We start from the raw sequence: 16,782 nt of genomic DNA on the forward strand, positions 1-16,782 counted from the left end.
GTCAAGGTTGGGGTCTTCTCTCTGCCCCCCAACTTGCTATTTCAGATTGACTGTACCAAGCACCGCTGTGTAGATGAAAGTGAAGGGCGTCTGTGGGCCGAAAGCAAGGGGTTCCTGTACTTTGAAACTTCAGCACAAACTGGAGAAGGAATCAATGAGATGTTCCAGGTAAGCTAGCATTGTTTTGTTCGTTCCAAGGCTGACCATGCCAAATTTTAGTTTAAATTATGAGAAGCAAAAATGTAATAGGAATATCTTATTAGAATAAGCTCGTTCTTTTCAGAAGCTGGTAAGAAAAAGATTAAGAGAGAGAGAGTGTGTGTGTGTGGTATCTGCCTGCTGCATACTTGAGACCAGACCTGGCTGATCATCAGAAGTACTTTGGGAAATTCTTCAAAATACAGATTTCTGGGCTCCAGACCTACTGGAAGCTTAGTGCTGTGATGGAGCTCAGGAATCTATATTTTGAAAAAGCTTTCCAGGTGATTCTGACGATCATCAAGTTTAACAACAGTTATTATATACTTACAGTAGAACAAAGGTTTTCTTTAAAACTACCTTTGGTTAATGGTGTTACATTTGCATGGTTAGATGGAAGCATTACTCTGGCAAAATTGCCTTGCCATAGCTAATATAATTCTATATTGTAGGGGTGCAGTTAGAGAATAGGAGACTGGCATTGCAGAGTCCAGCCAGTCACACATAAAAATAAGGTCTTACCCACCAAGTAGGCAATGGAAGGATGCACTCATATTGCAACCTGAATGGACGGTGATTTTTTAAAAATTACTAATCTTGAATGATTTTAAGGGAACAAGGTTTATTTATTTATTTATATTTTTTTAGAGAGGGATGGGGGAGGTGCAGAGGGAGAGAAAACCTGAAGCAGGCTCCATGCCCAACATAGAGCCCGATGTGGGCTCGAGCTCACAACCCTGAGATCATGACCTGAGCTGAAATCAAGAGTCGGACACTTAACCGACTGAACCACTGGGGGCCCAGAACAAGGGTTTTTGTTTATTTGTTTTTTTAAAGATTTATTTATTTATTTTAGAGAGAGAGAAAGAGAGAGAATGAGCAGGAGGGGCACAGGGACAGGGAGAGAGAGAAACTCAAGCAGACTCCGAGCTGAGCACATGGCCCGACATGGAGCTTGATCTCATGACTCTGAGATCACCACCTGAGCCGAAACCAAGATTCGGATGCTTAACCAACCGCACCCCCCAGGTGCCCCCAGAACAAGGCTTTTTTTAAACAATAAATTATAAAGTCAACTCTTAATTACAGATACATTTGGAAGTAAGTGGTGGCATGAATTATGCATTTTTTTCTTACGAATATATCTGATATTTTGGGAATTTTTAGCATTTTAGATAATGTAGCTATACTATAAAGAGTTGTTCTTAATTATTGAGTGGGATTTTATTTAATCTTTTATGCTGAATTTCTTTCTCTTAAGATGTCACCACCCCTATTAGAAGACAGGTTTCATCCTTGGCTGACAGGCTAAATTGGGCATCAGTAGCTTCCATTTCAAGACCAAATAAGGTTGATATTGACTTGCCACACTCTCTATTCTATTGAGTACATGAACCTGTGTGAGTTTGTACCTATTTATGTGCAATAATGATACTTAATCATTTGAATGTTGTTTTACAATTCTGGAGAAGTGTACATGTTTCATCTCATTTGAGACTTTATGTGGCAGGTTTTATTCCCATTTCAGATGTTATAACATCTAAGAGTAGTGAAGTGACTTGTCCAAGGGGTATAAATAATGACTGTTGAAGATTAAATTTCTTTCAGCACTTTAAATATGTTGGTCCATTCTCTTCTGGCCTCTCCTGCAACTCATGAGATGTTAGCACCTATTCTTACTCTTATTCTTTTGTGCATAATGTGTTGGGTTTTTTTTTTCCCCCCTCTAGCCACTTACAAGAGTTTTTCTTTATCTTTGGCTTTCAGCTTTGGACTGTGTGTCTGGATACGGTTCTCTTTATATTTATCCTCCTTGGTGTTTGTTGAGTTTCTCAGATAGCTAGGCAGGTGTTTTTCACCATAATTTGTTCAAAAATTTTTTCGCTTTATTTTCACTCTTTTCCTTCCTGGACTCCAGTTACATGTATATTAGGCCATTTGATTTTGTCCCACATCCTTGAAACTATGTTATTTTTCTTTCCTTTTTCTCTATTTTTTCAGATCACATAGTCTCTATTGGTCTTTCAACTGCTTTTAAATCCACTGAGTGAATTTTTCTTTTTTTTTTTTTTTAAAAGATTTTATTTATTTATTTGAGAGAGAGAATGAGAGAGAGTGAGTACATGAGACGGGGGAGGGTCAGAGGGAGAAGCAGACACCCTGCCGAGCAGGGAGCCCGATGCGGGACTCGATCCAGGGACTCCAGGATCATGACCTGAGCCGAAGGCAGTCGCTTAACCAACTGAGCCACCCAGGCGCCCCCTGAGTGAATTTTTCAATTCACTACTTTTCAGTCCTAGAATTTGCATTTGATTTTCTTGTGTAGTTCCTGGTTCTCTGCTGAGATCCTCTATCTGTTCACTTATTAAGACTATGTTTTTCTTTACTTCTTTGAAATATTTATAATATTTTTTTAGCTCCTGGGGCGCCTGGGTGGCTCAGTCGTTGGGCGTCTGCCTTCGGCTCAGGTCATGATCCCAGGGTCCTGGGATCGAGCCCCGCATCGGGCTCCCTGCTCAGCGGGAGGCCTGCTTCTCCCTCTCCCACTCCCCCTGCTTGTGTTCCCTCTCTTGCTGTGTCTCTGTCTGTCAAATAAATAAATAAAATCTTTTAAAAATATATGTATATTTTAGATCCTTTAAATTCTTTCTCTGCTAAGTCCAATATCTGAACCATCTTGTGTCCAGTTCCTATTGCCAGCTTTTTTTTTCCCTGACTATAGATCACATTTTCTTGTGTCGTTGTATGAGTAGTGCTTTTTGATTGAACACCAGACGTTGTGGATAATACATTGTAGAAGCTCTAAGTTCTTTATTTTCCTCAGCAGAATATTGTTCTTATTTCAGTGGGCAATTACTGACAGATTACATTCAACTTGCATGGGCTTGGTTTTTTGCTTTCATAGCAAGGATCTGAAGGAAGCCCAAAGTGTTGCCCAAGCTCTTCTAATTTGTTAGAACTCAGCCTTCAAATTCTGTCTCCTTTGCAGATCTTGTCAGCTCTTGGTTTTAGGTTTTGTCAGGATGAGTCTACTACCAAGCCATAGTCTTTCTGTGGTGTCTTAGCTAGATACTAGGGGTGCTAACGAGGTGGTAAGGCAACCTCTGCACTCTGGCAAGGTCAAACTGTAGTGTTTCCGGAATGCCTCTTCCCAAAGCACCACTAGACCTCTAGTGTATTGGTTCTATTCTCAATCCCATGGTAAGCCTCAGGTGATCTCACCCTATGTATGTATAGCCTAGACCTCAGCTACAGTTTAGTGGGGAACCCTCACATGGACTTCTGGGGCCCAACTCGGCATTGCTCCTTCCTCTCCAATGCCCTACTCTGCAGATTTTAGTCACTTCAATATCCTTAACTTCTGATCTCTGTCTCTTTAATTCAGTGGGACTTTGGGACTGCTCAGACCAGCTCTCTGTGACATGGCCAGGAAATGGACTCCAGGTAGAAAACCAAGTGGCAGTATTGCACTTGCTGTTGTCCACTACCTGAAAATAGTTGCTTCATATATTTGTCCATTTTGATAGTAGTTTATGGCAGAAGTTCTAGTCCGGTACCCATCACTCCATCATGGCGGGAACTCAGACATGGAATGTAAATAGACTCTTGACTTCAGTTCTACTGTTCTGTATGCCACACTACAGCTGGCCCTTCTTTTTTGTTTGTTTGTTTTTTTTTAAGATTTTATTTATTTATTTGAGAGAGAGAATGAGAGAGAGCACATGCGAGGGGGGAGGGTCAGAGGGAGAAGCAGGCTCCCCGCTGAGCAGGGAGCCCGATGCGGGACTCGATCCCGGGACTCCAGGATCATGACCTGAGCCGAAGGCAGTCGCTTAACCAGCTGAGCCCCCCAGGCACCCGACAGCTGGCCCTTCTAAACCATGTGTGTTATGAGTGAATACTTGTGTCCTCAGAAGTCTGTGAGTGTTTATATTTTAGTTTAACTTATAAACTGGAAGAAAACCTTACTGATACAGAGCACAAGCAAACATCTATGAACTGTGATGACGTTTAGGTTGTTTTTATCCTTTCAGATACATCTTGGGTTGCACTAATGGATAAATTAGTCTGTTTAAAAACAGGCTAACAAGGAATGTAATAAAACTATTATGTAAGCAAACACTTGGAAGAGTGCTTTCCTGCTGGTTCAATTTAATATTTTTTGTTTCCTATAAACTTATAGACACTTTATGTCAGAAAGGAACTTAGTTTTGTCTTATTCACATTGTGAACAGAGAGTAAGATGGACTAAATCATGTTAACTCTACTTCTGTCTTGGTATCTAGTGGCTTTTCCTTTGGCACCCTCCTCACAAATCAAGGCTTCTTGTTTAGGTTGCCAAGTCTATTAGCTATTACCAGAGATAAGAAGGAGGAGTCTAAGAAATAGAAAAATTTTAGACAGTAACAGGAGCTATGGAAATATCTGAAAAAGAAGAGGAAGAGATTAAAAAAGAGATTTTCAACTTAAAAGCAGTATAGTGTATTAAATGAGTCTTTTGAGCAAAGTTATCTAACAAAAGTAACAGTGCACAGAGTATGAAGTATGAGCAGGATCAAAAAATAGTTTTCACTTCGAAAAACATCAAAAAAATAGGCAAAGAATCTGAATAATTTACAGAAAAAAGAAAAGCACTAAGCATATGAAGAGACATTCAGTTTCACTTATAATTTAAAGGAACTCAAATCCAAACTGCGTGCTACACAGAGGCTTGCCAAAAGTGAGGCTGTACGAGAATGCCCCAGAGCGACCAGGGGGTAGAGGAATCCTTGTCTGACACTGTGGTGGGGCTGTAAACTGGCACAGCTGTTTTATGGGAAGGTTGTCAAAATCAAAGATTAAAATGCCTGTACACTGTTATTTGGTACTTCTCCATTTAGGAATTTATCCTAAAGCAGTATCTCCACAAGTGTGCACACACACACACACACACAGACATGCACGCACGCACACAAAGTATTCATTAAAGCACTGTGTGTAGTAGCAAAACCTGGAAACAATTGACTTGCCTAAGAAAATATGGAGTTGTTTAAATAAATTAAGATATAGTCACACAGTGAAATACTGAACAGTCATTAAAAAGGATGAAGAAAGTGTCTATATGTACTTTCTCTCTAGAGAGAGAGTCCAAGATGTATTTTTTTAAACGATTTTATTTTATTTTATTTTATTTTAAGATTTTTTATTTATTTGACAGAGAGAGACACAGCGAGAGAGGGAACACAAGCAGGGGGAGTGGGAGAGCGAGAAGCAGGCTACCCGCGGAGCAGGGAGCCCGATGGAGGGCTCGATCCCAGGACCGTGGGACCATGACCTGAGCCGAAGGCAGACGCTTAATGACTGAGCCACCCAGGCGCCCCAAGATTTTACTTTTTAAAGTAATCTCTATACCCAATGTGGGGCTCAAATCCACAACCCCAAAATCAAGAGTTGCACACTCTACCAACTAAAACAGCCAGGTACCCCTGTATTTTTATGTGAAAAAAATGCGAGGAGCTAAGCAGTATGTTTTTTTTTTTTATTATTTATTTATTTATTTATTTATTTTTTTTAAAGATTTTATTTATTTATTTGAGAGAGAGAGAATGAGAGACAGAGAGCATGAGAGGGAAGAGGGCAGAGGGAGAAGCAGACTCCCTGCTGAGCAGGGAGCCCGATGTGGGACTCGATCCCGGGACTCCAGGATCATGACCTGAGCTGAAGGCAGTCGCTTAACCAACTGAGCCACCCAGGCGCCCGATTTTTTTTTATTTTTTTTTTAAAGATTTTATTTATTTATTTGAGAGAGTGAGAGAGAGAAAGAGCACAAGAGGGGGGAGCGGGAGAGGGAGAAGCAGACGCCCCGCCGAGCAGGGAGCCCGATGCAGGACTCGATCCCGGGACTCCAGGATCATGACCTGAGCCGAAGGCAGTCGCTTAACCAACTGAGCCACCCAGGCGCCCTAAGCAGTATGTTTAATCTGCTTTCTTTTATGTCAATGTTTAGTGTGTAAGTGGATGTACTGGTATTCTGATAGAAAATTTTTCTGGAAAGATACTAAAAAAATATTAACAATGGTTACTTCAAGGAGAGGAACTTGAGGGGCAGGGGGACAGTTTTCATTTTACATTTTTATTTACTATTTGAATTTTTCTAACAGTGTTCATCTACTACCTTTTAACTTCAAGTGTGGTTATTTGAGAGTAGGATTATGAGCCATTTAAATTTTATTCCTTACACTTTTATGTGCTTAAAAAAAACACACAAGCTTGTGCATACACACATAAACACACAGGATAAAAGAAAAAAATCTTCCAAACTGCGTATTTGCTTTATGGTGAATTTTAAGTTATTGGAATATATTAAAATTCTTTAAGTTCTGCTTAAAAGGAATTGCAATTTTCATAAAATCAGTTCTACTCTGGGATGATTTCTTTTTGCAGACCTTTTATGTATCCATAGTTGATTTATGTGAAAATGGCGGGAAACGTCCTTTCACGAATAGCAGTGCTAGCTTCAGCAAAGAACAAGCAGACACCATTCGCAGAATTCGAAACAGTAAAGACAGTTGGGACATGTTGGGAGTCAAACCTGGGGCCTCAAGGTAAGCAATGCTCTAGGATATTAGTCCTGAGTTCTAGCCTGGAGAAAAACTCAGCTGTCAATATCGTAGGTCTGATATATCTTCTTGTAATTGGCTGGAAATATGAAAATGTGTGGAAATGCATTAGATTATGTAATAACTCTTCTTCAGGGAATTGACTGAATGCCAGAGAAACAAAGTAGAGGGTACAGTGGCCTGGTGAAGGAACTCTGTAGTGTATGTGCATGAGTACTTTCTGGAATGGTGTGCTCTGCTTTTGTCTGTGTTGAATAGGAGCCTTGAAGCAGATGTAACCTTAAAAAAATACCTTACAAAAGAGAATTCTTAAATCATAGAATTTTAGAAGAGGAAAAGAATGTTAGCAACTTATCCAGACATTTCGTTTTTTTAGGTGAGAAAACTGGAATTCAGCAAGACTAAACACATGTTCAAGGACCCTAGGAGTTAGTGGTAGAATTGGTTCTTGACCTTGAACACTGTGTGTCTGCCTGGCTCTGTCTCTTTCTGTGGCCCTCAGAATCCTGCTAGGTCCTCGTCTGTGTATGAACTTAACGTTAAATGGTTTTATTTTTAGCCGAAAGAAATATTTGGGAGGAAGAGAAATACAATCGCTATTCTTTGTTGCTTGTGCAAGAATAAATCCTTGTTCGGTATGGTTATATAACTTTTAACAGTAGAACACTTCTGTTACTGTACATATTATGATTTTTATTGTAATTATAAGTGTTCTCAGATCTTTTTATTTTGCACCATAACTTTCCTCCCCATTCTTCTTCCTTTCTACTTTGTCACCTTGATTCCCACAAAAAAACAGTACGTATTGAAATGCCTTGTTGGTACCAATGGCATTAAGTTTCTCTTTGCCATTTTGGTCTCATAGCCTATCTTCAAGCCCAGAAGGCGAGAGGGCAGGGGAAGAGGAAGACAGTTATTGGTCACCTCAACTTGCCAGGCCTTACAAAAAAGGTTTTAAACACATGAACAGTTCGGATGATCTTGTGTATATAGCACAGTTAATTGGTCTCTTTTAAATGTCCTTTTGGATTTCCATAGTCTCATTCTAACGTCTTCTGTTTCACCTCCAAGGGAGATTGGCTCTAAAAGGAAGAAACTTTACTTATTAGTTAACTTAGAACATTGTTTATTAAGGAAAATTCCTTATTTGTTTACTATGTTAACTGGAATCTATCAAAATGTATGGGACCTCCATAAGTTCTCTATCACTGACCAGTATAAGCATGTGCTTCTCTTACTGTTTTTCTGGGTCTAATTTCGTATGGCAGTGAGCACATTTGAGCAGAACCTAAAAACAGTGTTTTAAAGTTATAAAGAGTTTTAATGTTTGTTCAGTGCCATGTTTACTGTTCCTGAACGTTAAGAAAATCTTCATCTTCAGCAGAATTAATATATTTGTTACTTTGTTAAATGTATTTGTTAATACATTTGTTATTTTGGAGAAGAATTCTGGCAATTTGAATTTCTTCAGAGAGGGAGAATATGATTCTTGTTAGTTAATATCAAAATTATCTATGTAAAAAAGGCCAATGCATGTTTCAGAACAAGCGAATTCAGGATTTGTTTAAGAGCAGAAAGCAGAAAAAGCCTTCCCCAAACCTAGAGGACTATGAACATGGCCCTATGACCTCAGTCTTTCCAAGTGGACACCCAAGACGTTCCATCACATGCAAGACAATCAAAGATTATCTCTCTAATTCAGAGAGCCAAATAGAAATCCTTCTGATAAAACATAAAGGAGAAAAGCTAGGGCATTTGGGAAAGCACCATATCCAGGCTTATAGGATAACTGGAGCCCTAAATTACAAAAAGAAGGTAGGAAGTCAAACTATCTGGTAAGGACAGAGCTAAATCTGACCAGAGGAGGAGCTGGGTACTTAGAAGCTTCTGGAGGCCTGACACCAGAGGATGATGAAGAGCAGGGAGAGGGGCAGGTGGTCTCCAGGCTCCTCCCCAGCCAGTCCCTGCTTGTGAAGAGCTCAGAAGCCTAAAGACCCCTCCTGGAGCTCTCCTGCTCTTTGGGAAACACTCACTGTATTGCCCCTTTCCTCTCTGGGTAATGTTCTCTTCTCTTTTGTTTCTTCTTCGGTCTCAGGAGCTCGCTGGAGCTCTCAGGTACCCCCATCTGCAGCATCCCTTACTAGATCAATGGTGTCACCATCTTCCCTGAGCCTCAGTGTCCCCCTGACCCTGGAACTCATTTCAGTCCCTTTTCTTCCATCTCCTCCCTCTGTTTATCCAGCTCATCACCTGCTTCTGCCGATTCTTTCTGTGTGTTATCTCTTAGCCACTCTTGATCCAGACTCTTGTACTCATGCTTGGCTTCTCGTAACAACCTCCTACCCATCTCCTAACTTCAAGAAACGGCTTTCTCAGCACCTTTTTTTTGTCATGAAACACCTACTGATATCATTGTTTATCAAATCTACTTTGTTGTTGTTTTGATTTCAAGGCCCTTCTCTTACTGACCCCTGCTTCCTGGCCAACTTTGTTTTTCTTTTTTCTTTTTTTTTAAGATTTCACTTACTTATTTGACAGAGAGAGAAACAGCGAAAGAGGGAACACAAGCAGGGGGGAGTAGGAGAGGGAGAAGCAGGCTTCCCGCCAAGCAGGGAGCCCAATGCGGGGCTCAATCCCAGGACCCTGGGATCATGACCTGAGCCGAAGGCAGACGCTTAATGACAGAGCCACCCAGGTGCCCCCCAAATTTGTTTTTGTTACCCCCCAGCAGTGTCCTCGTGGAACTTCATGCCGTGGCCATGCTGTTCCTAGTTCTTAGTCTCTGCCGGCTCTCTCCCAGTTGCGCTGTTTCCACACTTCCTTCAGAACCCCACCCCAGAGGCCTTCCCCGATCACCCCATGCCCTCATTGCTTCAATCAGCAAAGATTTGCTGGATGCCTGTTCTGTGCCAAGGACCTTTCCATGAATCATTCTTTTACCAGGCATTTTCTTGGTGTGTCGATACTCCACATTGTATTTCTTTTTCTACTTGTCGGTAACGTATTATTTATTTGTTTATTGTTTGTCTCCGAGTCCTTTAGTCCCACTTTTGAGAAAAGGTAGTGATGATTTGGGAGATGCTCACTGCAAGAGATGTGATGTAAGTCCAGACAGCCAAACTGCCGTGGGTGGGGGCTGACCCTGTCACTGACATAGAGCTTGGCTTCTTTCTCATAGGGATGAAGTCAACAAAGCCTATCGGAAACTCGCCGTACTGCTTCACCCTGACAAGTGCGTGGCGCCTGGTAGTGAAGATGCCTTCAAAGCGGTTGTGAATGCCCGGACAGCCCTCCTGAAAAACATCAAGTAGGAAGTCAGAGAAAAGGACAAGTGCGGGCCTCAAGTACAAACTGTCCCTAGAAGTGAAATAACCAACATGAATTTTTTTTCTCCACAAAAATCTTACTGCTTTTTTCTCTTGTTGTTATTTGTAAATTAGAAATTCAGGTGCCTGTGACCATTTCACAGACATTTTACAGAGCGGTGAAGAGAACCAAGCGCCACTTGTACGTATAGTTCATTTCCTGTTTCCAAATAATCTGAATTTCGTTCCTCCTTCGTTTGTGAGCTTGGTGATGGTAGCATTCCTCACGCACTTGACTCAGTCCAGGAGGTTTCTGGAGGGAGGAAGGGGCACAGGAGGACCCTTTCGCTTTTTCTTTTCCTTTTTTAAAGTTCACTGGAGAAGGAGACAGCAGAAATAGAAGGAAACAATATCAGGGCGCCTGGGTGGCTCAGTTGGTTGGGCGACTGCCTTCGGCTCAGGTCATGATCCTGGAGTCCCGGGATCGAGTCCCGCATCGGGCTCCCTGCTCGGCAGGGAGTCTGCTTCTCCCTCTGACCCTCCCCCCTCTCATGCTCTCTATCTTATTCTCTCTCTCAAATAAATAAATAAAATCTTTAAAAAAAAAAGAAGGAAACAATATCAAAACCCTGAAAGTTTGGTGGGACCTCACAAGCAAGTTGCTCCTTTTACAAGTTCCTTAGGTAGTATTTGAACCATCGATCAATCTATAATTAATGAACTCTTGAGAGAGAGCCCTTTGGAAGTCTGTGAATCGAGGTGAAACAGTTCCAAATTGAGCAGCGCTCTTTGAGGACATGTACTCTGTCCCCTTCTCCAGCCACCAGGGGGAGAGACAAGTTAGTCCTAGGAGAGTGGAGACAGTGGCAGCCACGAGTTCTGGGAACACTGGCTGCTGCTGGTCTTGCCCCGGATCTGGGGCCTCTCTTTAGCCATGGAACGGGGCTGGCGGCAGTAGGGAGCATCGTGTGCCCGGGAAGCAGGCGTCAGACCCCACAACAGACGTGCTTGCAGCTCACGCGAGCGCTTGTGTCCACATCCCCGAGGGCAAGGCCTGAGGGCACAGCCAGCCTGGCGTGGACTGGTCTGATGCCCAGGAGAGCCTGTGGGTGAGGCTTCTGCCTTTTCCTGTCTCTGCGTCGTTTGCCACGGAAAGGTAGGAAAGCCTGCGGCACTCCTCCATGAGCCAGGCCTCTTCTTCACTTCTCTACACAAGTTCCTTCTTTTTCTTCTTCTCTTTCTCTCTTATTTTTTTTAAATATACCACATCTGTCATTCTTCTCTTCTTGAATCCCTGGCTTTTGGCCACTGCCTCTTCCATCCTCCCTTACGAGCCTTGACCTTACAGTCCTCCCTTATAAGCCCTGGTTGACCAGAGACAAGTATGGATCCTTTGGGTGTTGGTGGAGGGAGAGATCTTAAGGCCTGTGTGGGAAGAATCTCTAATTTTTGCTTGGGCTCCATTTTTCTAAATAGTAATATTTTTAAACCATAGATTATGAAAGCTAATTTCACATAGAGAAATGCTTTCTTTTGCCATAGTTTCCTCCTCAATATCCAAGGAATGGATGAAGATCAAGTATATTAGGACTGGCCATTCTTCCAGAGCTTTCAGAACTGGTCCCACTGTTTGACCCATTATATCGTCAATCTCAGTACATTACTCATACTTTTAGCTGCGACCACCTTGCACTGATTGGGCTTTAAGGTACAAAGAATGTGAATTTTAAACAGCTATCCCATATTGATCACCAAATAGCATTCACCTTCTACCCAAGAAGAAAAGCCACTTCGGTTTAATTCCAGCCCTCTGCAGTCTTCTGGATTCTTCTCCTCTCCAAAGCAGCTTCCCTTTGTGTGGCTGCACTTGGGCTGCATTGAGCTTGTTGTCAGGAAACCAGAGCCTTGTTTTCTTATATGACTTTTCATCTTGGTGATTCTGAAAATGCTTCTTTTTTACGAATTGAGTCTAATTGAGTCTAATACATGATTTCCTGGGGATTTTCCTCTGGACTTTTAATTTTAAATAGCTTCTGGGACTGCAAAAGTCCAACCAGTTCCCGTTCTTCTGAATTTAAATTTTGCTTAAGGCCTTCATCATGCCTAAAGTAATTAAATGTAGGTCTATTCTTACAACAGAACTAGACTCAAATAAACGAGGGATTGTGCATGGTAGTGTCAGCCCAAATTGACATGACAGCTCACTGAGTATGTGGCCCTGTATGAAGCCTGTGAGTTTTCATCACTGTTACTAAAGACCAGATTGGTCACCTCATTCAACTACATTGTGCAGATGAGCGGTTACAACAGAGTTCTTTAGTGCTTCCTTTCCTGTATAGCGAGTGACTTGCTGAAATTTAGCCTGATTTTGGTTCTTAGGTCTTGGAACTCAGTTCCCAACACCTTCATTATTAATGTTAAGGATGGCCATGAACTACTTCATTTATGTAAAAGAAAGAAAAGAAGAAAGTTAAGCTTCAGGGTCCTAGAATTTGTCCGAGTGCCATAATCCTTGAGTAGAATATTAAGGGATAATAAAGCATGAGTTGCAATGCAAAGTTTTTTGGTACAAACTTCATACAAAACTTTGTAGACCTCTGTGCACTAAATTTATATTCTCAGTGCAAATATGTACTTTGTAGTTCAACTTTATGAAATTCCTTCAGCCAGTTAGGATTTTAAAATACATTGCCGAGAGTAACAACTGGCAGCATCATTCCACTGGCTAGAAAAAAATTTGACGGAGAATCTTGCTTTTCAGAAAAAAATAAAAAGTTTGGACAGTTCTTATAAAAGCCATTACTTCCATGTCTGAGTCATCAAGAATGAACAGTTTTAAAGCTTGTTAGAAATCCCTTGAGACATTTCTAACTAATTGCCCATCCTACCTAAACACTTTAAAATACACCATCCTTTTTTCCCTCTGTTCCCCTTTGGGGCTTCTTTGGAATTGATGTTCTCAGCTGTCAACAGTTCTACTTCAGCCTTGTCATTTCGAGTCTTCCCATACATATGTCCTCGGCTCTCTTGGCCTGTTAACTTCGAAGTCCAGGCCTCGAGTGGTGTGCTGCTACCCAGGGTAAATTGCTGGAACCCTGTCGGTGGCACACTGTTCTTTAAGGCTTACATTTACCTCAGGAAACTTACTCTAGTGTGTTCTCATGCACTAAATTTTCAACTGGTAATTCTTTATACCCATAAACCAGTATCTAATTCACTGCTAGTTAAAAGAGCCATAGATAAGGCAGCTAGATTTCTGAAAGAAAGCCAGAGTAAGTAAGCAGCCCCTGTCAGCCCTGAATCAGTACCACAGTTCCTCACAGAACAGAGACAGAACCTCGAGGGGGAGGGAGGTAGTTCAGGCCCAAGTTAGAAAGGGTGGAGCTGCGTGCCGATTACCTCTGACAGTGACAGAGACCTTCTCAAAGGTACTTTCAGTGGGTGCTGGAATGTCACTCCCTTCCCCACCGCACTGCATCCAGCTCACTCTGAGTCTGCCAACGTTTCTGCAAAACTTTCGAAAATGAGTCTAGCTGCACAAGAGAGCTATCCACCTTCCACTGCAAGGTTTGCAAAGTGAACAAATGTTCACACTTCTCATATTTGGTATTAGCACAATTGTAAGACAGTCGGTAACGTTTGTACGTTGGTTTTTCCGTTTAACGTTTCTAGAGAAGACAAAAGCTTAAATTTGTGACGTGGGGAAGTTAGATTGTGTCTAACAAGCAGTGCAATATTAGGCCATGCCAAAAAGGCCCTGGTGTGAAGTGACTTGTTTGCAGGTTGGACGGTTTGGGTTAGTGTCCTGCATCGATTTCCCGTGGGGTGTTCGTCCCCTTTGACTGTGAATGCAGAGTCTCAAAAGAAACCCTTAGCTCTTACGAGGTAATTTACATATTTACGTTCTTTTGAAATAACTGAAAATGTTAAATCTAACAGTTGTTTATGTCTTGTATAGAGAGTGTCATATGTATTTAAGTTGTGTATTTTTATAAAATAAAGCCAAAACTCAAACACCGGTCTGTGGGCTGCACTTTTTTGTTGAGACGCTGGTCTTTAATGTAAAACGTACTAATCTAGAAGGAACCCAGTCCCTTACCAACTGAGACCTTACAGAGGACCTCTTGCTTGCGTTTCCAGTTGGGAAATGGAGGAAATTTTATTCATCAGTCCATCAGATAATTCTAACCTTATTAAGTCATGGTGCAAGTGTTTTGATCTCTTAAAGATACTAATATGATGTTTGCTTTTTTAATTCAGATGAAACTTACCATCCTATTTTAATAATGCAGCTCTCGGCTGAATAACTTACTAATTCAGTTAACTGGTCCCTGGAAACAATCCTTAAGTAACAGACTGCTGTGAACCCCGGATTTGAAAGTGAAAGCCTTGCAGGGCCCACCGCCGAAGGCAGTGTCTCTCGGGAGCCTTCACACGAGGGCTGTAATTTTCATTATAAGTGATGTATGTTCTCACCTGAGAACACACGCCACTCTTTCGGGGAACTGCTCTACTCACTCCAAACTGCTAGCATGCTTTCAAGGGGAGCTGCCAAAATCTCCTCTGAGCCACCCTTTTGCTCCCTAGCCACCCAGATTGGTCCGTGAGATGGGAATGTCACCCAAGCTGAACCAATTGGCATCTTTGTCTGGGATCTTTCTCATTAGAGCTGGGAAAACAAACTTCCTCTCAGGAGAGGAAGTAAGATGGGAGAGTCCTGCTGATGCTGGAAACTGTGATTCTAATGTCCTGGAAAACATTCTGAAAGAATGAAGCAGACATTCATAAAGAGACAGAGTCCTGATGGCAAAGACTTGCCTTCTAGTCCCTGAGGTCCCCTGAGCTGGTTGTCCAAGCCCCTATGCCACCCCAGAATCCTTCCCACAGACCTCCAACCCGTTTCCTGCTTGGGCTAGCTGGAGTTTGCTTTCCATTACTTGAAACTAAGAAGATATTAGAAGATAGTAGACCTCAAGGATCATAAGCAAGGGCGAGAAAGCTATGGTCAATAGCCTGGTACAACATCTGATAGGTATGTTGTTAACATTTCTATGTTATAATATATCCGATTACTTGATGTTTCTCAGTTGGAGTCTTTGGCCATGTCTTAACCCAATAGTAGCCAGTTGTAAACTGAAAAGCAAAATTAGATTTATTCAGTTTGTTTCAGAGTCCACTTAAGATGCAAAATACTTGGAATTTCTTAAATTTCTAATTAAATTTTATTTATTTATTTATTTATTTTTTAAGATTTTATTTATTTATTTGAGACAGAGAGAATGAGAGACAGAGAGCATGAGAGGGAGGAGGGTCAGAGGGAGAAGCAGACTCCCCGCCGAGCAGGGAGCCCGATGCGGGACTCGATCCCGGGACTCCAGGATCATGACCTGAGCCGAAGGCAGTCGCCCAACCAACTGAGCCACCCAGGCGCCCCTAATTAAATTTTATTGTTAAAGCGTTCATTTGCCATGCATGTATTGAGCACCTACTGTGTGTTAGGCCTGTTCTAGGCACTGAGTGTATAACTGAGCTCAGGACCAACAAAAATCCCTGCCCTGTGCCACTTTACATTCTAGTGTGTGTGTGTGTGTGTGTGTGTGTGTGTAGTTTTGAAGAAATGGGTTTTTTTCTTTTTTTTAAAGATTTTATTTATTTGTCACAGAGAGAGTGAAAGAGTGCACAAGCAGGGGGAGTGGCAGGCAGAGAGAGAAGCAGGCTCCCTGCTGAGGACTGATCTCAGGACACCAGGATCATGACCTGAGGCGAAGGCAGATGCTTAACCAAGTGAGCCACCCAGGCATCCAGGTTCTTTTTTGTTTTCTATAGGCTTCTTATTTCCTATAGGTTTATTTCCAAAGAGGCAAGTTTGCACTTATTGAGAAGTATTCAATATATGCAATTTAGAATTAATGCTCTGATTGCTACTATATGTTTGTATTTCATGGGAGTTGTTAAAATGCTGTATTAAGGTTTTTTCAGAAAACTTAATCATTATTATTATCCAAAGCTCAATTTTTCATATTGGCCTAGAGGAGATAGTTCCAGACTTAAGGAGTCTTTTTATATATGTTTTATATTTATAATTAATGTATTTTTCCAAAGCAGTTGATAAGGTTGTATTTATTTGAAGGGGAAATATCTAGACTTTAAGTTGTTTTAGTTAAAACAATAATGTGTACCTCTGATACCCAGTGAAAATTTTGATCAGTTGACTATTGTAAAGGATGATATGACTTCAAGAAAGTTATTCTCTCTGCATCCAAAATAGTTAGTTGCTGGTGATCATTATAAAGCCAGCAAATGCAGCCCATGATAGCATTTTACTGAGGGAGGAGACAGTAAAAGTTTGGTATGATAGAGGCCTCAGACAGTGGAATGTGAACATTCTGCTAGTTTCAGAGCATGAGAGAGAACAAAAAGGTTAATAAAATAAATAACTAAAGAGAGCAAAGCATCTTAGTGGTTCAAAAGGAAAATAAAATTAAAGAAACCGTTTCCATTCTGAGTAGCAGGGAGCAAGGAGAAAAGCCCCAAGTCAGCATCTGTCAAATGTTTTTTATGGACAGAACCCTATATTTCTGGTGAACTCCCAACATGGGACCCCTGTATGTAAAACAGCTAAGAGCAACGTTTTAGGAGGATAAATTTGTAAGATGACAGTTTTTTTGTTTTTTTTTTTT

The 16,782-nt window shown here is 41.4% G+C and overlaps 1 protein-coding gene across 2 annotated transcripts in view; it reads left to right on the forward strand.

Moving 5' to 3' along the window:
* The window catches only part of DNAJC27 (DnaJ heat shock protein family (Hsp40) member C27), a 31,293-nt gene extending 17,177 nt beyond the window's left edge, over positions 1-14,116 (forward strand). The window contains exons 5-7 of one of the 2 annotated variants that reach the window (XM_081797113.1): positions 46-168; positions 6,622-6,782; positions 9,976-14,116. In XM_081797113.1, coding sequence (XP_081653239.1) covers positions 46-168; positions 6,622-6,782; positions 9,976-10,108 — 417 coding nt within the window. In that variant the 3' untranslated portion in view covers positions 10,109-14,116. The remainder of the gene's footprint in view (positions 1-45; positions 169-6,621; positions 6,783-9,975) is intronic. The other variant, XM_081797114.1, reaches the window with a different exon arrangement.
* The last annotated feature ends 2,666 nt before the right edge of the window (positions 14,117-16,782 follow it).

Source organism: Leptonychotes weddellii, chromosome 10 (genome assembly GCF_054177405.1).
Source record: "Leptonychotes weddellii isolate Sample4059 chromosome 10, ASM5417740v2, whole genome shotgun sequence".
NCBI classification, from domain to species: Eukaryota; Metazoa; Chordata; class Mammalia; order Carnivora; family Phocidae; genus Leptonychotes; species Leptonychotes weddellii.